Source organism: Sabethes cyaneus, chromosome 2 (genome assembly GCF_943734655.1).
Source record: "Sabethes cyaneus chromosome 2, idSabCyanKW18_F2, whole genome shotgun sequence".
In the NCBI taxonomy this organism is placed as follows: domain Eukaryota; kingdom Metazoa; phylum Arthropoda; class Insecta; order Diptera; family Culicidae; genus Sabethes; species Sabethes cyaneus.
Window position 1 is genome coordinate 203,921,142 of NC_071354.1, and position 22,596 is coordinate 203,943,737.

The 22,596-nt window shown below is 38.3% G+C and overlaps 3 protein-coding genes across 3 annotated transcripts; 2 read left to right on the top strand and 1 right to left on the bottom strand.

The window, feature by feature from the left end:
- Nucleotides 1-3,133: 3,133 nt before the first annotated feature.
- LOC128737067 (BTB/POZ domain-containing protein 6) lies at nucleotides 3,134-11,547 on the top strand. Its single transcript, XM_053831619.1, has 2 exons — nucleotides 3,134-3,578; nucleotides 9,354-11,547. The coding sequence occupies exons 1-2, from the start codon at nucleotides 3,268-3,270 to the stop codon at nucleotides 10,213-10,215; spliced, it is 1,173 nt and encodes a 390-aa protein (XP_053687594.1). The 5' UTR covers nucleotides 3,134-3,267; the 3' UTR covers nucleotides 10,216-11,547.
- A 348-nt stretch (nucleotides 11,548-11,895) lies between these two features.
- Nucleotides 11,896-12,781, bottom strand: LOC128737588 (uncharacterized). The gene is made up of 2 exons (XM_053832259.1): nucleotides 12,408-12,781; nucleotides 11,896-12,350 (listed from the first exon to the last, which is right to left on the bottom strand). Exons 1-2 carry the CDS (start codon nucleotides 12,678-12,680, stop codon nucleotides 11,946-11,948), a joined length of 678 nt encoding a protein of 225 aa, XP_053688234.1. The 5' UTR covers nucleotides 12,681-12,781; the 3' UTR covers nucleotides 11,896-11,945.
- A 504-nt stretch (nucleotides 12,782-13,285) lies between these two features.
- LOC128734698 (N-alpha-acetyltransferase daf-31) lies at nucleotides 13,286-19,907 on the top strand. Its single transcript, XM_053829007.1, has 2 exons — nucleotides 13,286-13,356; nucleotides 19,015-19,907. Exon 2 carries the CDS (start codon nucleotides 19,213-19,215, stop codon nucleotides 19,795-19,797), a length of 585 nt encoding a protein of 194 aa, XP_053684982.1. The 5' UTR covers nucleotides 13,286-13,356; nucleotides 19,015-19,212; the 3' UTR covers nucleotides 19,798-19,907.
- Nucleotides 19,908-22,596: the final 2,689 nt, after the last annotated feature.

Below are 22,596 nucleotides of genomic sequence, written 5' to 3' on the forward strand. Positions count from 1 at the left end.
CTAACTACTACACCATCGTCCTTGAAGTTTTGTATCGTTTTCGGCATATTGCATGAAATGATTTTAAGCAGCCATTGTTCATTGTTCACATTGTTGATATCGGGAAAAGGTATTTTTTAGTGATTGTTGTGAAAAGAAAGTGTTAATTTAATATCAAAGAATAGTTTCAGTTTGAATAAAACAGTTACCACCAGTGTTAATCATAGGTTACATTTCAGTTACATTCTAGTTGTACGTAACCTTAGCCTTCGACCTGGTTACGGTATCGGTTATACGGTAACCAATATTAAATCTGTTGTAGTCATTTATTTCTTATGTCGTCATTTCTAAGTTACACTGTAACCTATTTTCATTGCCGGTTTCGTTTCGATGTAACTTGATCGTTTTGACGTTTGAGAATAATCATCATTTGTTTACTTAATACCAATGTCTGGGCGGAGAAGATTCCAAGTACCATCAATTAAGTAAATAAACGCATTTACAAGAGCATTTCGCAACCCGTGTACCAATTGTTTATCTTTAGCATTAGCAATATTCTTCAGGTCTAGTTTTTCCTTAATCCGTTGTGTTTACAAGGAACAGTGAACAAATTGTTGCGAAAATGTTACTAGCCGACTTTTTTTGACTTCGTAACTGCTCGTAACGGAAAATTAACTGTTTTGCGACCAGCAAGTTGATGACAGTTTGGAAAAAGGTTTCATTTGTGTCACTTGATAACTATTTGGTAACTCGTAACTGAAAGGTGACTGTTTTGCGACGACCAAGTTGTTGACAGTTCGAAAAAAAGGTTTCAATTTGGTCATTTGGTAACTACCTGGTAACTTTTTGAGATTTTTGTCACTAGAAAACTAAAAAGTAACTATTTTTAATTTTATGTAACCTAACTCGTTACAAGTATCCTAAATGTAACTGCTGTGCAACCTTTTTGTATTTTTTTATTTTAATGATTAGTTACAAGTGCCTTGGGATCCTTCAATCAGCGTGTTGTAATGCATCTGGGGAATTCATATCACACCGGGTATACTTGAAATAGAGGTAAGCAAATTAAGGGACATTGGCACTGCACGTGATTTGCCGGAAGTCCCAACGAATGACAACAAGTAGTGAAACGATGAAACAATAAAAAATACAAATGAGAGTTGTTAAATTCAATATACTAACATAATATTTTTTCAAGTGGTTTATTTTTTTAATATGACGAAAATTAACTAATTCAAAACAAAAGAATCTATACATATAAAAAAGGATTTCTGTCTGTCTGTCCGTATGTTCCTTATATAATCGAAAACTACTGAACCGATCGGCGTGAAAATTTTCGTGTAGAGGTTTTTGGGGCCAGGAAAGGTTTTGATGGTTAGAGACCCCTCCCCCCACTAAGAGGGGGGGCTCCCATACAAATGAAACACAAATTTCTGCATAACTCGAGAACTAATTAAGCAAATAGAATAAAATTTGGCATGTGGGAGTTTTTGGTGACAAGAATTTATTCTATGGTAAATTGAGACCCCTCCCCTCTTTAGAAGGGGAATTATGACTCCTCTCCCCTTTAAGAGGGGAGGGGGGGCTCCTATACAAATGAAATACAAATTCCCTCATAACTCGAGAACTAATCAAGCAAATGGAACCAAATTTGGCATGTGGGTGTTTTAGTAGGCAAGAATATTTTCTATGGTGAATTAGGACCCCTCCCCACTTTAGGAGGGGAAGCTCCTATACAAATGAAAAACAAATTTCCTCATAACTCGAGAACTAATCAAGCAAATGGAACCAAATTTGACATGTAAGTGGTTTTGGAGGTAAGATTTTTTTCTATGGTGAATTGAGATGCCTCTCCTCTTTAGAAAGCGAGTTATGGCCCATCTCCCCTTTAAGAGGGTGGGCTTCCATACAAATGAAATGCAAATTTCCTTTTATCTCGAGAACTAATCAATCAAATAGAACCAAATTTGGCATGTGGGAGATTTTGGAGTCTTGAATTTATTTTATGATAGTTAGAGACCTCTCACCCCTGTAGTAGGGGGATATGGACTCGCATACAAATAAAACAGATATTTTTGCGAAACTGAAAAACTAATCGAACTCGAGAAATTCGAGACTCTTCCATGAAACACTAGTCAATAACAAGACCACAAAAACTATCTATAGTAACACTAGATCATTCAGGACGAGACGGTCGCGAGTGTTGCCGGTGACCCGCTGTCGGAAGCGCCGCCCACTGGGGGGCTTGTAAAACTCGAGATTGTGACAAAGATCATCCGAGATTCATGATTTATGTACAACATAGGTTAATTTGTGGCAATACGAAGTTTGTCGGGTCAGCTAGTATACAAATATTTAGAGCTGAAGATTTCCAGAGTTATATGAAATTTTGTAACGGGTATAGGTCACGAAAACAATATTCAAAAAATTCGAAGTCTCCGTTTCTTTCAGAATACTTCAAAGAAAACTTTCCAGCAACATTTGTTTGTAAAAGTCGTAACTCTTGAACTAGGTAAGATAGTATAAGCTTTTTATGGAAACGTAAGACACATCTAAGAAAAGCCGAAAGTTCTTCTCTATGGTATGGCATCCTAGTTAGCCTCGAGGGAAGATGCTGGTCTAATAAGCCAGTCGTCGTATGTTCGAATCTCGGCTGGGAGAGGCCGTTATAGTCAATATAATCGTAGCAACAGGCCCTGCAATTGTCCTGTACTATAACAGCTGGCTGCAGGAAGTCTGTCGTACAAAACAGAAGGTCAAGTTTCGATAACGGAATGTAGCACCTAGGCTTTGCTTTTTTTACACTATGGTAATTTATAGGATAATTGTTTCCTTTTAATTAATTCCTAATCGTTTTGTGGTAAAAATAGTATTAAATCCGCAGCTGAGCATCAGCTAGAGCTACATCTTTATAAATTTTTTGTTAGGTAATCTTGATCCCCAAAAGTACTGAAAAGGCGTATCGAAATCCTAAAGATACACGAAATTACTAATCGATAAACGGCCTTTATCAGGATCGCTAATCGCGAGCGTTGTTTTTTCTATACGTCTCTTGCAGATTCTTCCAATTCGCTGAACATTACCGTCGCCGCCAGCAACGGTCGCCAACTAGACGCGCTAGCAGTTCACTTTCGACCGTGGTTTCGCACAGACGTTTTAAACATTCTTGCGGGTGGTACATAGGTGGTAACTGCACACGCGATTTGTTTTCTGCATGACTCACCGTGGAACCGGTGGTTGTGGTGCTATCAAATCTAGACCGGGATAGACGGCGTATCGGACGGCAGGATGGGGCGACCGTTTAACACTTCCATCGAGAACGGTGGAGTGCAGGCCGCTGCTGCGATGCCGCAACCGTCGGCGCCCCTGCTGGCGCAAGTGCACCAGGACGGGGACGATTTCAGCAATCCGGATATGTATGTGGATTTTCTAATTCTGGGAAACAAAGAAAACTACAGCGTACGGGCGGAAAAGAAACCGATTCTGGATTCCAACACACAGCTGGCGCACATGGTCACCGGAGCCACGTCGTCGACCGTTGTCGACGGAAAGTTTGTGGTGCGCGACGTGGATAAGGACAATTTCGAGATCTTTGTCAGGTGAGTGTACCGATTGGCCGACACCTTTTGTGTCAGCGAAGAAAAATCCATTTTTATGCTGTGAAAATGCAAGTGGTATTTTTTCAAGTGCTTTTTCTATTTAAAAAATAGGATACTGAATTATCGTGAATTGCCCCTAGGTAGTACAATTACATATGACGATAAAAATATATAACTGTTCAGCGAGTGATAAATTAATGCCGGTATCTATATTTTTATCATTTATGTATTGAAGAGATTTAGATCAGTGCATAAAAGCATATGTATATTCGTAGATAGCATGTGCTGATATGCTAATGTAATGAAAAATCAACATACTGTCAGTAATTTGAGGATTGTTTTTTAAGTAAATTGTAAATGTTTAAATATCTGATTCTAAATTATTGTAAAGTTTTGCAATTCGGTGAAGTAAGAAAGAATAAATGAAGCTGGTCAAAGCTGGATTGGCGGTCACCTTTAATTCTTGATGTATGTCATGAGAAGCAAGTCTAGCGAAGAGATATTTGCTGATTGCAAGGAAATTTTTACTATCGAAAGTGCTCAATTGCTCTGGCGCACTTTTCCGCTAAATTCCAAACAAAAAGTGGGCTGAGGGCACCGAAACGGTTGAATCTAAAATAGCCCTTATACGAGCGGCTGTGCACTTTTGAAAAGTATTCTTGCAATCAGTAATATCGTTCGTAGCAGAGCAGCCGCAAAAAATCAAAGCCGTCATATCATACGCGTATTAACATGTCGCCAGAGCAAGTTGATAAAAACAGCTCGATTCTATATGTGAACATCGCAAGTCCAGTTATCGGCAGAAGATGGGCTTGCCGCCTGGCTTGCATGTGCCGTGCCTTTATTTTGAGCCCTAGTCAGTACTTGCATAGCGGCTTTTACTGGCATTCAGAGCCAAGAATCATAATGTACTTATCTGCAACGCAGCCAAATGGTGCAGCTGGATGCAGTTTACGATCCTGTAGGTAGATGCATTGCCTATTTTTCGCAGACGAACTGACTCAAAAGCTGAACTTCCTGCGGTTTCTTAAAAAAATGGATAATTGCAGCTCCAATTAAAAGGCGTTCGTATACCTAACGTTGTCTAAAATTTTCAGAGAAGATGTAGGAAACCTCAAAGATTTAAAACCTACCAAAAAATCAATTTCCTTAAAAATGGGCTTTTTTGTTTTCGGAAGATTTGACCACTGCGACCATTATTTTGATCTATTGTGGTATAAAAATGGGCTTTGTGGGTTTCTCCAACAAACGGTTCATTTCCTTTTGAGATATAGAATTTAGAAAGACTTTAGAATATGCGTCTTTACTAATAGAGTTATTAACACAATTTTTTTTGCAATATCTGAAATGTCGTTGGACTAGAATTAAGTTTTTAATGCTAAAACAAATTATTTTGACATTTCGATGGTATAATATTTCTTTACGGTGCAACAAACTTTGACTTTTCACAAACTTTATATCCCAATATTTAGTGCTGTTAGTGTTTCTAAGTTTACCGAACTTATGTGGATTACCTACGAATGACTTTAACACAGATGGCCGAATCGCGAATGGCCGAAACACGAAAGACCTAAATAAAAAATGGCACAATAGATCTAATGGCCGAATCACAAATGACCGATACACGAATGATCGAATGTCATATTCGACTGAAAATATTCACGGCCTTTAACCACGAATGCACAAATGTTGGGTAGAGTAGTGCGGGGCATAAGTGCGATGTTTGAAGTTGTCATCAATTTTCGTGATATAAAAAAGGACAACAAAATATATTTTATAGTGATGCAGTAACTCAATGCCTTCACATACTCGACTATAAATCATCTGGAATAATAGTGTTATGCAAAATAAATTCTTCATTCTTTTGATCTAGTGCCGATTTTCAAGTTTAACCCATTTTTTTACGGGGCAAAAGTGCGAAACTCGAAACCATGAAACTGGCACAGCAGTAGCTAACAAAACCATATTATCTTCAAACTGCGGCATGTTTTGGTAAGGAATATTCTCAATTTGCACCTTTCCTGTTTTGCGCTGGTGTATTGCAGCCTCCGTCAAATCGAAACTTTTCCAAACGTTTGTTTTTTGTTTCATCAGCGGAAACATTGTTTTCCTTCGGCCAAGATCTGTAGAGCACACAGTTTTCTGCAGATCTTCCATTTCTAGTATCTGTAATATAGTGCCTAAAGCTGTATATAATTAGCTAAACATTTTTGCCTCGTCCATGAATCGCACTTTTGCCCCGTCCGTGAATCGCACTTTTACCCCGCTAGGCGCTTGAAGGGCTTTGGTTGAATTATGGAAAAGCGAAATATATTTTGTAAATTCTTCTCACCGCATTTTCAAGAGAGATATGTGATTGATGTAAAACGCTGCTACCAATTTTCAACAAGTAATATCCTCCTGTTGATACCGTATTTGCCGTATAACGAAAAATTGCATCAAAACCGCCCTAAAATAACATTTGCACATAACTCAGCAACTATGCTTCGTAAGTAACCAACGTTTACGTTATATTCAAGCTGTCAAGGTAGTCACCCATCAATGTAGTCAATCGGAATCTGCACCGGGTCATGGGTTGAATCGCACTTTTACCCCTCCTTACTCTATATACTGTCTTTACTCGCTGCCGCTCGTTCAGACTTGACTAAGGGATAATCCTTACTAGTCAGTAAATCTATTAAAATGCAAGTACCTTAATAGAAGTGGTTTCTGCGGATGGCGCTACCCACGGCGGGTAACCGGCGAACACTCGTGGCTTGCGGCCGTCTCGCCCCGAATCATCTAGGCTTAGGAAATATGATCCCGCATCTTATGTGGGCTGATGTTGAAATTTGGCAATTTGTTATTCGGCCATTCGGTACCAGCCCTTTAAAACAAAATAATTTCTGTAATCCAGAAGTCCGCAGTTAATTCAATCGGCCACTATTTTGAGATAAGTAAAATAAAAATAGTGAATAAAAATAGTTCCAGTTTCAAGTCAAATTTCACGAGCAGTTATAAATTAAATCTCAAGTTCTGTTTCAACTTCAAAGGTCAATTCTAATTTCATGCCCAATTTCAACGCAGATTTCAAGTCCAATTTAAGGCCTAATTTCAAGTCCAATTCCAAATATAATTTACTACTAATTTTACTTGTTTAACATCAAGTATAATTCAAATCCACTTTCATGTCCATTGCCAAGTCTAATTTCAACTTTGATTTTAAGTTAAACTTCAAGTATAATTTCAAGTCCGATTTAAAATCCAATTGCAAATCTTTTTAAATCTAACTTTAAGTTAAATAATGAAGGAAACCTTCTAAAGAAAAGTCAAAAGTTTTTAATCTTTTAAATAATGCTAAAACTTTCGGTTTTCCTGAATATTTACATAACTCAAAAATTCATATCTCACAAACAGTTTCTTATGTACCGTGAAAGCACCTAATTCCGATCACCTAAGACGTAATTCATCTTTGAATCCCCACTAAAAAATAAAGCTTTGACCGAAGAAGGTAATATGTTTCAACGCTGCTATGATCTTAGCAAATTTGATCGTGCGCTTAGCACTTCGGCTAAGAAAATACATTTTGTTGACATTTTTTGCCTGTAGAATTTAATTTATTGTGAAGTGCATGGTGCCCCAAAGGCAGTCATTTTTCAAGAACTGACACATAAACACATAACACAATAACTGAGCATGTTCATTTACTACAGATTTTGGCTCAATTTTCTAATACTTGACTATTTAGGTTGAGTGATCGGAATTAGGAGCTGATCGCAATTATGTGCGGTCACGGTATTTATCCAAGGATCAAGAGGTAGTCCGTCTGCCGCTGCTTTCCAGTAAAAAAGCAAAAACGAGAAAGCAAAAATAGCACGAACGAAAACGTGACAAAAACTGGACAAACGGGACAGAAAAGGAGGAAGAATACGCGAAAAAAGAATGAAAACTGACATTAAAAAGAGAAAACGAAACGAAACATAGCGATTTGGCAAAACGTGACGTGAATGGGTGGGTAAACGGGACATAAAAAGAGAAAAAAGTGGAAAAAAAACGAAAGCGAAAAAGAGGCAAATGAAAAACGGAAGAGCAAAGAAAAATGAGAGAAATGAAGGAAGATTATAAAGAAAACGAGAAATAAAATGAAGATAAACTAGACAGAAGAGGAGGAAAAATGGGCAGGCAAAGGATGTAAAAAAAGGAGAAAATATGGGACCAAGTAAATGGTAAAACGACAACAGAACAAGACAAATAATGATGGGACGAGAGGGGGATACAAAAAGAGAAACGAAAAAATAAAAAAAGGACTGAAGGAAAAGGTAAAAAAACACAACAAGCGGAAGATAATAAAGGAAAACCGGATAGGAAAGGCGAAAAGGCAGCCAAAATAGAATAAACGTAACAGAGAAGACAGAAAATCGGAACTAGGAAGAGATGAAGAGTTAGAAAAAGACGAAAGCTGGAAACGAAAAGAAGGGAAAACAAGAGAAAATAGGAAAAATGGAAGGAAAGTGAGAGTAAAAGCCAAGAAAACGATACAGAAAAGGAGAAAAAACGAAACAAAAGTGGCAAAACAAGGCTGAAAAAGAAAAAAAGGAAAAAAAAAACGTGTAAAACGCAAGACAAAAAATGTAAACAATAATTTCAAGTAAAATTTCGTGTCCATGTCCGGTTTGAAGTAGAACTTGAAGTTCAAATTAGTTCAAATTCAAGTCTAATTTAGTTCCAATTTTGAGTTCAAATTTAAGTCTTATTTAAACTGTGACTGTGACAAATCCACTTTGAAGTACAATTTGAATTCCAATTTTAAGTCCAATTTAAATGTAATTCCATAGTAATTTCAAGTCCAGTTTAAATCCAATTGTACCCAAAAGTCCGGAGTTTTCAACCTAATCGGCCGATATTTTTGTGATAACTAATAAAAGATTTGCCATCCTGCGGTTACTGGTTGGATGTGCTGCTGAAGTTTACCTTACTCTCGCTCTTTTTCTTTGGTTCTGCTGTACTTTACAGTCGCGCAGCACCATCCGATGACTGGAGCCAGCCCTCTGTTTGACGCTCTCGACTTTCTCCAGAAAGGAGAGGGTTTACGAAATGCCGGATCAGCGGACATGATGTTCAACTTCTTCACTTTGGAGCAAAGATGGAAAAAATCGCTTCTAGCTATCAAGAACATTCAGATCCATTGACATCACTAGGTACTTGTAAACGACAAATACTTTGTCGAGTTCTGTACAGATTAGGACAAACCTCATCCAATGATCGGGTGTGCGCAGTGCGTGAATCGCAATACAAGTAACATGCGTAAACTTTTTCCTCGCAGCCTGGTAAAATGTAACACTGTGATCGTATGCTCGAATGATTGATAAGAGAACGAAATCTTGTGATTAAAGTAAAAGATTCACTGTTTATCATAAACTTACAGATCATGATCTATGCGTGTGCCAGTAACTCACAGATTTGATAAAAATTACTGAGTTTCTATCCTTGCTCCGGAGTAGAGCTGGTATTATGAACAAAGCGACGAACGTAGTTGCTTGACTGTTTGCACTATGACTGTAGCAAATCAAACTTGACATCGAATCCTTTTTTAATTAAAAGTTTTTTCGTCTATATTTGTTTGAAAAACCGTCAAATTTGAAAACTATAAATGTTTTAAAGCAAATAATTGTTACTATTGAAAGGAGAATAGCTAAGTTTTGTTATTAAATTATTTGCAATATTCACCCTGTTATACTAGTACTAACCAGTTTACAAATTCAACCACCAGAATAACGTTATGTATTTCTCTTTCAGATATCTTGAGACCAAATTCATAAAGTTCCAATCTGCCACCCATACGTTGCAGATCTTGGAGCTGGCATCGCGTTTTCAGTGCCGTCAGCTAGAAATCCATTGCGTTAAAGAGCTCGATTCGAGCTTATCTATGGCACATGTTCTGGAAGTATTTCGCGCGCTTTGGTATTACAACTCGGTATCGGTGTCAGCGACCCTGTCTGCAATTCATAAGAAGAAGAAAAGTCGTGGCAAGAAAAAAGACCAACCGGAAGCCCCACTTACACCGGAAGAATACTTTGCTGCCTTGCTCAATAATTGCCTTCAGTTGATCGATATGCATACGGAAGAAGTGTTTATCAAAGAGACCATGCAGGCGCTGAGATTCGAAGAACTGGAAATGATAGTGAAACGTGACGCACTACAAATGTCGTCGGAAATTGTTTTGCTAGACCTTTTGGCCCGGTGGAGCCGTGAAGAATGCCTCCGTAAGAATCTCGAACTGTCGGCGGAAAACCGACGGCGCGTCCTGGGAGCACTTTGCTACACACCGCGCTATCTCACTATGACGCGGAAGGAATTTGAAAATGCCAAAGATCGTATCGAACTGCTGGATCCGGTTGAATCCAAACTAGTCGAAGATGTTCTGAACGGAAAGCGGTTGAGTTCACTGACACCGGAGCAGCAATCAATGGTCGCTAATTTTAAAAAGCCGCGACCTGCCTTTGCTCCGATGCCCATCCATCTGAGCGCACGGAGCAATCCGAAAAACTATCCGAAAAAGATGCGCAAAGCAGCCGAAGAGATCCAAACGGACAACCGTAGCTGCTGTGACCGGGTGGTCATCACGTTTGTGTCGATATTCGCGTGTATTTTCGACTAGCCCCTGTTCGTTTGAGCGGGATTGTCGGACAAACTAAGATCGCTCAAACTGGCACGGAATCTCAACGGAACGGCACAAGGTTCGGAGTTTTTATTCGCAGATTTGTTGGGTTTTATCATACAAGTACAGGAAAGAGCAAAGCAACAAATCGATTTTAAAGTGTTCAAGTTTTTTTTTACATTTTGATTTATCATTATTCTCGTAAGATAACTTGTTTATGTTATGTTTTTAATTTCAACTAAGTATATTTATATTGTTACATTTAACACAGTTTTCATAACTGTAGCCATCTTTTTAGCACCAGGCAAAATCAGTTTCAGAGTTTCTGACAAGAAAGATAAAGTCTGAGGAAAACTTAATACGCAGCATATTTGTTTAATATTAGAAATAATTTGACGCAATACTCTTCCGTGCGTTTACATTATTTCGTGTTGGATACAACGGTAAACGAACCCTTCTGCTATATTATAGAAGGTATTTATATGTTATAAGAATAAGCATTTCTCTAGTCTAAATTGTTTCAATCACTGCAAAGCCAGTATGCTGCACAGCTTCCGCCCCGCATGTGCTTCTAAGACAATGCAAAAAGTATTTTATTAGTGAAATTCTGGATGGTAAAAAAAGGAATAAAAACCGTTACTAGCATACATTGTTTATTTAGAAAAAGTTGAGTATAACTATATTGAACCCAAAAAACTGTAGCAGAGTTTATTATTAATGGCATAGACATTTTAACCCCACATAATTGAAATACTGATACTCTATTTGTTTGCTTTTTAAAAGCCATTGCCACTGTTCACAGAATAGCTAAAAATTAGCCTAACCTATAGAAAGCACTGTTTTAACCATAGATGCGTTATTTAGAATCATTTTAAGAATATTATAAACCGAAATAAGACAATTTTAATCTGCAAACATCAGCATATGCGTAATCCATCGCGTACAAAATAAGTTCATGTTGCCATATTACCCACTAAATATTCGATACGTATATCATAACGATAAGCTAAAAACGTTTTATGTCAACCTTTTTATAAATTGATGTGATGTTAGCGTTTAGTTGGTTTAGAATAAGTCGACATGGCGTAACTATAGGTTTAGCCAAAGGCTGATTAGTTTGCTTCTATTGGGATACCAACGACGTAACTAGGAATGAGTTTATTTCTCTAGTTTTTTGAAAGCTCCATATCCCGTTTTAAAAGTTGAACTGATCTGGTCGAATTGCTTACCCAATTCAGTTAACGTTCGGCGTATACCTAGATGAGGCGATATACAAAATTTCAAGAAACAAAATTGTATTTCTCTGCGAGAGCATGCATAAATAAATTTGTGAAAGCGTAATAATCAGTATTTTCCTTGTTCCGAAACTCCGATCTTGTAATCGATATAAATCGACTACCTTATTACAAACGTATTTATATGTTCACCGCTTCGGGAGGCTAATCTATCCTGTGACACTACTTATATATAGGTAAATACATATCATGAGCCTAATTTGGTTTAAAAAATTCCTATTCTCAAAATAATGTTATGCTTAACCCGTTTGCACGGGAATAGCAAAAAGAACAACTTGAGATACTAAATCCTTGAAGTGTATGACGTTTTAAAATATAATGCAATTAATTCTTTCAGTTCTATCAAACTTAACTGGTTAATTTCCAGACACATATTCAAGGAGACAATTAGTACAATGTATTCTTTTTAATATAGGTTTTTCACCTACCTATCATCTAATCCACTCCATCGTCTTCGCCTTCCTCGTCGAGTAAATGATCCAATTTAAGTTCCTTATTCCGTGCTAGTTTCGATGACGCCTTTGCTGGTTTAGGTTTTTTTGCTTTTTGTCCAACAACGTACTCGGGCATAAGTACTTTCGTTCCTTTCACCGTTGGTTTATCCTCTTCTTCAGTGGGTGGGGGATCTTCTAACTGAGATTTTAGTTTCAAGGAGCGATTGAAACGAACTTTCCCTTTGAATGCGGTTGAACCTTCCCCAGTGCCTTCTTCGTCTGTGTTCAATTCGTCGCGCTTCTGAGCTTCCATTTCCCGAAGAAACGCAAAAGCAGCTGCCGTGTTACTTCGGTCGCTAGTATCCACATCTTCCAATGAATATTTAGTCCACTTGTGGGGATTTCGCTGTAGACAAAAACACACTAAATCAATTAACGTAACGATTAAAACCAGGTAACTTACCTTAAAATCCGGCACACGAGATGTGGGCAAACACTTCCCGATGGGAAGTGAAGGTCGCTTGAAAATGCTTTCACGGCCACGGAATTTCTGGATAGATTTTTGTGTTGCAGCTCGGTCGCGTCGAAGATCGGCGCGATTTCTGCAGTTTACTCCCTCACGATCACGGCTGTAATCTTGATCCTTCTTTTGATGCAGGGAAGATTCCGACGAAATTTCTTGCTCTGCTGACTCCAAACTAGCAAAGAGCGCTTTCTGCCTCTCTTCATAGCTCATTATTGTGACTTTATTCTAAAACAATCTAAATAAAAGAATAAACTTTTCTACGATAGTCGACTTGATGAGATTGATTTGTTTTGTTTTTTAGTGGATTCTTGGACTGGATCACCGATAATCCGATAATGGATTAAGCTTCGGTAAGGGATGCCAGCAAAAGGTTTTTGCACGGTTAGATAAAATATTCGTCATCCCAAGACAAGACCAGCAAAAAATACTGGAAAATGAAATCCGCGATGATGAGCAAAAAATTCGTCAGCAACCCTATATTGAAAAAAAAAAAAACAAAAAAAAAACAAAAAAAAACTGTAGAAGTCTAAAAGTCTTTATATATTTTGAAATGTAGCCAAATGTCTTTGCAAAATTTAAATTTTCATAGTAATTCAAATCAGAGACATTCAAATAATATCAATAATATCGCAAAATTTAGGCCATATCTTCACATCTGGCATCTCTGGCTTTGGGTGTCAAATGACATTCAATGATTTTTCAACTTCATTTTGATGTTTATTTCGTTTCTTTCCTTTCTTTCGCAAGCATGCATGCTTCTTTAGCTGTCAAAATTGAGTTATTCGCTTTTTTCTTGCTGCTGGTTTTGCAAATGCGGTGATTGTGAAAAAAGTGTTTCGTTCCAGTGGATTTATTAGCCTTTAAACCGGCTTATTTTACGTGACAAGTAAGTGATACTGCACTAGCCTTTGCATGATTTATAACAAGCGATTAATTAGATATAGTTGAGCCTTGTTATTTTCGCAAAAGTCAAACACCTGTTGTGATGCCCATTGCATTTACTATTTCAACGACCTAATCAAATTTGCTTAAATATTCCTTTACGGTAGTTAATTAAATTGCTACAACTGTTATTGTCAAGGGCTCTATTTTAACTATTTTAAAATAATTCATTATGAATGAGAATAATTCTTGACCAATTTTATTTTAGCTGAAGATTTTAGCGAAGATTGTTCTACAGGCCACAGATAATGAACAGATGTGTTGCTATTGAAATTCAAATTTTTCAACATTTAAGTATTTTGTAAGCTTTGATAAATTTGATAAAATAAGAGTTTATGCACAGGTTTAAACCGCAAGGTCTCAGTCCTAGGCTTATGAAATTTTATGAACGAACAATTGAATTCCCAATTTCTCCCGTATAGACCTGCTCAAATGTTGGTTTTTGGCAAATACCTACTGGCGCCCTTGTTTACAGAACAGACGAATCCAAAAAAAATCACTAGTTTAATCGGCAAGTTTGTTAATACGACTAAATTTGAAAAGCCATTAGGCCTGTAAAATGTTAAACACACGGTTCATAAGTTATTACTAATTACATAAAAAAATTTACATTCAAAAGTGCGTAATCTATACCTATAAAAATGGATTTCTAAATCGAAAACTACTAGACCGATCAGCGTGAAAGGTTCTTATGATAGTCAGAGACCTCTCCCCCCTCTAAGAGGGGGGGGGGGGATCCTATTCAAATGAAACAAATTTCTGCATAACTAGAGAACTAGTCAAGCAATTGGAACCAAATTTGGCATGTGGGTGTTTTTGGAGGCAAGAATTTTTTCTATGGCGAATTGAGACCCCTTCCCTCTTTAAGAAAGGAATTATGACCCCTCTCCCCTTTAAGAGAGGGGGGGGGGGCTCCAATACAAATGATTTACAAATTTCCTCTTATCTCGAGAACTAATCAAGGAAATAGAACCAAACTTGGCATGTGAAGGTTTTTGGAGTCAAAAATTTTTTTCTATGATGAATTAGGATTCCTCCCCACTCTAGGAGGGAGCTCCTATACAAATGAAATACAAATTTACTCATAACTTGGGAACTAATCAATCAAATAGAACCAAATATGACAAATGTGGGGGTTTTGGAAAGCAAGAATTTTATCTATGATAAATTAGGACCCCTTTCCTTTTCAGGCAGGAGGGCTCCCATACAAATGAAATACAAATTTCCTCATAACTCTAGAACTAATCAAGCAAATGGAACCAAATTTGGCATGTGGGTGTTTTTGGAAGCAAATTTTTTTCTATGATTAGGAGGGGAATATGACCCCTCCCACCTATAAGAGGGGGGCCTCCCATACAAATTAAGTTCAAATTTCCTCATGAATTGGGAACTAATCAAGCCAATGGAACCAAATTTCGCATGTAAGGGTTTTTGGAGCCAAATATTGTTCCTATGGTGTACTGAGACCTCTCCCTCCTCTAAGAGGCGAGGGCTCCCACACAAATGAAACACAAATTTCTGCATAACTAGAGAACTAATCAAGCAAATGGAATCAAATTTGGCATGTGGGGGATTTTGGTGGTATGAATTTATTCTATGATGGTTTGAGACCCCTCACGCCTGTGGTAGTGGGGGCGGACTGTCATACAAATGAAACAAAAAATTTTGTGTAACTTGAAAACTAATCGAATTCGAGAAATTTTAGACTCTTCCATGAAACGTTAGTCAATAACAAGACTACCAGAAACCATTTGAACGATTTCTCATGCAAACTAAGGGGGTTACGTTTGACGTAGGACTACGTCTTTGTTTACTATACTGGGACTGGGTAGCACTACAGACAAACAGACATAACACTCGTTTTCCATTCTTCGTACCGATTAAACCGTCATTTCAAATTTATTCTTAGTTGGGAATGCCTCCGTTTTGGTCAAAGTGGCGCTTTTTGACGAAAAAAGGAGAATTCCCCATAAAAAATACTTGCTACTTCGAGGGATACCCATGTTGCTATTTGATGTTTGGGAATGTCGATCATAGATGCTGACGGATGCATTGACACAACATTCTGTTTGGTCCTTTACTTTTGATTACTTTACTGATATCCAGTAATCAATCTCTTGTAATGGCCCTTGACTTTTTTCAAAGGTGCGTAGTAATCATTGCTGTTGGAAACCCCTTGACATACCCCCACCCCCTGCTGCGTTATCTAATATTTGAACGGCACCTTAGCTTCAATGTCAGCTGTCAGTTGACGGAAAGTTAATTTTGATTTTCGGATTCGGAGTTTCACGCACGAGTTTCATGAACGTGCTTTCACACAGTGATATATTTTCTTTTTCTTTTTTTGAAAATAGCAGATGGCCCGAGTTTGTGCGCAAATATCAAACGCATTTATTATTCTAGTTCATCTCAACTTTCTGCTGATTAAGCCTAGTATAGAGTTCCGAGCGAAGTGAAAATCCCATACAAAACGTTCAACTTTTTCACTAGCGCAAAAACTGCATTTCACTTCACTCGGAACTGTAAACAAACGTGATCCACCGAAATTAAAGATTGTGGATGACATCTTTTTCACTTGGGTACTTTTCTTTCGCGCGCGCCTACGCTCGTGAACAAGGCTGCAGCTAGCGAAAACTTGACGTTTCAAGCCAATGAGTGTGTAGAGGTGTGGAAAAGGAAAATATTTATTAATATTGGCGACTTCATGGCTCTAAAAACATACCGCAACGAGCAATGCGGATTTTTTGTAAATTTGGACGTCACGCCTAACCGTTATTACTGGTTTTTCGGTTCCAAAAACGTATTGATAATGTTTTGCGCTACACACTGTAGCACCATTGCCCCACTTACCGCATAAATACCGTAAATACCGCATTGGTTTTAAATTTTTTTTCACTTCGCTCGAATTGTAAACCCTTCAATTCACTTCGCATGAACTGTAAACCGAAAACTCATGATATTATGAAGAGATCCACAGTCCCTATTTTCCGCGAGCGAAAAGGTACGCTTTTTCACTTGCTTCAATTTTCACTTCGCTTGGAACTGTATACTATGCTTTATATGTTAAACTTTTATCTATTTCATGTCCCTTTCAGTTTGCGTTTGCGCTCTAGCAAGAACCTTGCAAGAACCCTTTGTACTTAGAGTTTGTGTTATAGCATGTTGCACAATAGGGCTTTTGCTACACACACATGCAAGACGTCTGTTAGGCACACATTGCATCTTTTCCTATCCGATGCAGCAAAAACGCGTTGGATAAAACTATCATTTTTTCTGAAACTATTTATCAATTCAAAACGGTTAATGTTTCAATCAACCAAGAAATGTACCCCGATATACATGTTTACATTTAGCAACTAATATTTCAGTGAATTAGCATTAAATCGCTGACCCAAAAATACGGCTTTCGGGTGCAGCATGCCGCATAGCCCAAGTTCGAAATAACTGAATGTAGCATTGTTTTCTTGTCCGAAAGTAATCGCTAGCTATCGATATTTGTCCAGTTTTATCCCACTAACATAGTTAATAGTTCCGGAGTGATTCGCGATAAGGGCGCAACTAACAAAGTGTGAACAATGAGAAATATCACTGTGATAATTTGCCAGTACATTTTCAAATCTTAATTTAAATAAAAGTTACATAAATCAAGTTTAAAGACATAAATTGGTGTAGAATAAATCAATCTTATAATTTCACAACAATACTGCATAAAATTTATGCATTCAAGTTCAATCAAAATCTAAGTTTTATACCCAGGTAACCAATAAGCATTTCCAATGCAATTTAAATGCAAGCCAATAAGCAGTTAAGTTGCCTTAAATGCTATTTAAATGCTATTTTGGCAAAATATGCGGCTACTTTACTGCTAGCCCTCTTATAGTGCTGACAAAGCTTCTTTGCAGCTAGTTACCGACAAGAAGAATTTAAATAGAATCGTGGATGCCTATTTACAACAGTTATGCAGTCAAAAGGCTGATAAACAGCAACCTGCAGTATAAAACGCCAGGAATGCTAATAAACGATTGATTTACTGCTTATACTAATGCTTATTGGTTACCTGGGTAGTTGAACCCCTTGCATTTGGCAATGAGATTCGCCCAGCCCTTGTTTTGATTTTTTTATTTAGTTTCGCCTGTTTACAATGCGCCTGTGTTTTGAAAACAACGCAGTTTCGCTCTTTATTATCTCCTGTTTACAAAACGATTTGCAAATAAGCCTATCACTTCATAACAATGCGAAGGGCTAAACTGCAAACTGTCTTTTGTTTTGGTTAAACACTTCTATTGCTCATTACTAAAAACTTGTTTTAAATAATTCTAACGATTAAAACAGAAGAAAGGATTCTTGCCAAGGATGTTATCAGTCTTTTTAAGGCTGATGGTGTGATAAAACGATTTGTTTACAATTTATCAGTTGAGCCCTAATCGCGAATCACTCCGGAGTTACATTTTTGATAATTTCTACCGCGTTTTAGCTTGTTTGTTGAAAATAGATTTGTTTTTTATTAAACAGATATATTACCTTGCTATACATATAACGCAAATAGTAATTTCTGTTTTTAATGAAGAAATTAAACTATTTAAAAAATCTCGCCCTTCCCGGTCCATATACAGCAAAGTTTCGTTAATTGGGCGGTTCGTTAATTGGGCGTTCGCTAATTGGGCTATGTGACAACTTAAATGTCAAAATTGTATGGAATTTTCGAGTTTAGAATTTTCTAACAACTGTCAGTCGGCCCAATTAGCGAATCAGCTGGAGTGCAGTCGTGGCCCACCCAGGTAACCAATAAGCATTAGTATAAGCAGTAAATCAATCGTTTATTAGCATTCCTGGCGTTTTATACTGCAGGTTGCTGTTTATCAGCCTTTTGACTGCATAACTGTTGTAAATAGGCATCCACGATTCTATTTAAATTCTTCTTGTCGGTAACTAGCTGCAAAGAAGCTTTGTCAGCACTATAAGAGGGCTAGCAGTAAAGTAGCCGCATATTTTGCCAAAATAGCATTTAAATAGCATTTAAGGCAACTTAACTGCTTATTGGCTTGCATTTAAATTGCATTGGAAATGCTTATTGGTTACCTGGGCAATTAACGAATTCAGGCTGTAGTTGTATGGAGCTGACACTTTTGCCTGCCCAACAGCTCTCCTATGCATATGCACTCTGCAAACACCCTATTTCTGGCAGCTCTGCGTTTTCGAAAGCCAGCCAACCGAACCGAGCCTACATAATAAAAGTGCTTACCTATGGTTTACCGAAACTGTTTGTCTTTTGACCTGTCACTGTCAATGAAGAAGAAGTTTTGTTCATAAAACAGTTTTTTGTTCAGTTCCCTTGTTCTTGTTCATTCATACAAAAACGTTCTACAGAACAACACGGTGTTGTTCTTTTACCTTATTACGCGCTTATATTTCAGTGCTTTAGGAGAAGAGTGCATTACTGTGGAAAGTTTTTCCACGCGTGGCAATGTACATCCCGGAGAGTCTGGTTGTTATTTTTTCTGTGCTGGCTTCGCTGATCGTTGTTTTCTCTGTAGTTGCTCTCGGTCAATAGTTTTATCAGAGGTTTATCGCAAAATTCTAATCATATCTTCCATATTTACAGGCTGGGTTTGTGTGTGGAAATTGTTACTGTCTCGCTTTAAGTTGGTGCGAGAAATACTCGGATTGGCACAGGCTTCCGATTCGCCATCGCATTCAGAAAATCTAGTTTCTGACGGAAATAGGCCACGAGGCGCCAGGAGGTCACGTAGAAGAGATTAATACAAAACAAACGGAGTTGACTAGGATTTACAGTTCCACAATGAATATCCGCTGTGCAAAGCCCGAAGATCTAATGAATATGCAGCATTGCAATTTGCTATGCTTGCCGGAAAATTATCAGATGAAGTACTATTTTTACCACGGATTAACGTGGCCGCAACTTAGCTACGTGGCTGAAGACGAAAAGGGAAACATCGTTGGTTATGTTTTAGCAAAAATGGAAGAGCCAGAACCCGGTGAAGAGAGCACCCATGGGCACATTACCTCGCTGGCTGTAAAACGATCTTATCGTCGACTTGGGCTGGCCCAGAAACTCATGAACCAAGCTTCGCATGCCATGGTGGAATGTTTCAATGCTCAGTATGTATCATTGCATGTGAGAAAGTCGAATCGTGCTGCCCTAAATTTGTATACCAATTCGTTGGGTTTTCGAATTTTGGAGATCGAACCCAAATACTACGCGGACGGGGAGGACGCTTACTCAATGCGACGTGACCTCGCAGAACTATCAAAGATCGTTCTAGCTGCTCGGGAGGCCAATTCCAACTCGGAGAACTCGGACGAGATTATTACCAACAGAAGTAACCACGGCAATCATGCGGGACACGATGGACACTGCTGCTAATGACTGGTGGTGGACAAGGAAAGTGGTTTGAAATGATACAAAATGGCAGAAGGTGATGTATTTAAGATTGCTCTCCTTATACTTCAAAATTATGGTAAATAGATTCTTAACTAAATGAATGACACAAATGAATGAATGAACCGTCCGAAACGTCATATTCGACCTGGTCCGTCAATAATTTTTAGTGGGATACATTAGAAAACTTGTACCTATCTGTACACATTTTGTTTAGAAATAAGTCTCGTTGACTACCACAATACCTATGAAGTAATTTATCAATAAAATGCGCTTTGCAACGCCATACTGTCCGTCGGTTCTCTATAAAACTTACAAACCGTTTTTCAAGCATATAGTTCAATAATCGAAAACTTGGCAGAATTTTTTATCCAACCCTAAAATTGAAATCATTTTATTTTTGTTAATAGGCACATTTGGGCTAACATATCTAATTAATATGAAAACTGCAGTAGGACAACAACCCGAAACATACTGCCAAGACCAAGTCTTTCTCCCGGTTTTGTTGGATCAAACCACGGAAATGACTTCCACAAAACCCGGACCTCAAGCCCATTAAGAATTTGTAGGCGATTCTCGATGCTAAAGCTGACAAAATTGGCCAATAAATGTAGTAGACCGTCATAAATACACCCACCGTGATACAACAACTCTTCCGAGCTTAACCCTGCTGTGATTCACGACGGGGTAAGAGGGTTGAACATCCTGATGGATAGCACAGGTTGTTTAATAAGGTCTCGTTCAATAAAGTACAATTGCGTAGGCCAATCATTATCTCATCTGAATACCACATCTCGCGACGTCGGATAAAACAGTTTATTGTCCTACAGGTGAGATTTAAAAGGATACTCATAGTAAAAGTGTAATTTAGGCATGTGTATATGGATGAGAAGAATGCTCTGTGGAGTATCGTCTAATTTACAAAATGGAGATGGTATGAAAAGTGAATTCTAATAAGAATATTCGCAGTGATACTGGTTGGTGTTCGTACAACATAGGTCAGATTAAGACCGTAACAGGCAGAAAGCCTTCAGGTCAGAGATGACCGTAACAGGCCAGGTAAGAAAAGACCGTAACAGGCAGAAAGTCGTCAGGTCAGAGAAGACCGTCACAGACAGCATATTGTTAGTCAGCCAAGACCGTCTTTGGCAGGGATCCGTCAGGTCAAGTAAGACCGAAATAAGGCAACAAGCTGATGTTTCGACAAAAAACGATGGGATAAACGAGCTTCGAAAAAGTAAAAGAAAGAGTTTATCTATGTATGCGTTTATTTATTTGAATTTCAGTGTTTCAAGTCACAGTCATGGATGAATGGGACTTACCGCAATTTAAGTTCAGATCGATACCTAATAACAGCGTTCGAGATGAGCGGCAAATTATTATACAGCGTATTATACAGCTTCCCGGTTGGCTTCGAGGTATGACGCTGGCCAAATAAGCTTACATTAGACGTTTTTACCAAACATAGTCACAGTCACTGCTCCGTTACGTGAGTTGACACAATCAGGCAAACATTTTGTTTGCCAGAAAGATAATCAAAAATCGTTTGAAAGGGAAGGGAATGATTTGCAATATCGAAATACTACATTTTTTCGATAATTCTATGCGGACGAGCATCTCCGGTAGCACTAGGCGGGTATTAATCCAATTTAAAAGTACAGATGAGAATAATTCTCGCATTATCTGCTACGCCAGTAAGAGTCTCACTCGAACGGAGACACGAAGCCGTCAGACAGAACGCGAAGCGCTAGCAATTATCTGAGTCGTGGAGCATTTGTCTGTTTACCTATACTTACTTTACTTTAATGACCCGAAATCCATATTAGCGGATCCTAGCCGAACCTATTAGTGATTTCCAGGATTCTCGGTTTGGGCTGCCAGTGTCCAGTCACCCTACACTCCTGCTGCGTGTGCATCTTCCTTAATCCCTCACACCCAACGAGTGCGAGGTTTACCTCGAAGTCGACGACCTCTCCCAGGTTCTCTGCTGAACACTATTTTCACTGGCCTTTCTTCTGGTTTTCAGGACCAGCCCATTGTAGCCGCCGGCGCCTGATCAGTTTCACAATGTCACTGAACAATATCTGCAACGCTGGCAAGGCCAATATGTCTCTTCACATTTCGAGTGATATCATTGTCGCATGTAACCATTCCTTTGCACGCCTGCTCTTCGTATCGCCCCTTCAAGTGATATATTAAACAGTAGGCTAGAGCATCGCCTTGTTTTAATCCGTCTAACGCCATGAATGCATCTGATATTTCACCAGCTATTCTGACGTTTGATTTTGATTTGTCTAACGTTGTACGACACAGTTTTATTAGCTTGATCGGAAAGCGGTGTTCGAGCATTATCGGCAATAATTCATTTCTTTTCACAGAATCGTATGCTACCTTAAAATCCACAAACAGATGGTGAGTCCGCAAGTTGTATTCCCGAAATTTGTTAAGGAACTCGTCTCGTCGTTTCTTGCTAAACAACCTTCTGCCTCACTGAGCACCTGCTGCTGGTACTCACGCTTACGACGTCGAGGTTTTTTTCTCTGCTGCTCGAAGCTCTTTATATCGTTCCCTGTTTTGACGTGTAACCGCAGTGAGCATGCGACTCCTAGCCACATTCTTCTCATCTGTCGCTCTTTGGTACTCGTCATCAAACCAGTCATTTATTGGTCGGCTTGTTCCGGTACCCAGTACCTCAGCTTACCTCATTGGTCGAAAAATCGAGTTGAAAACCGTCTACAGGGTGTTCAATAAGTTCGAATACACATTAAAAATGTGTTTAAAAAC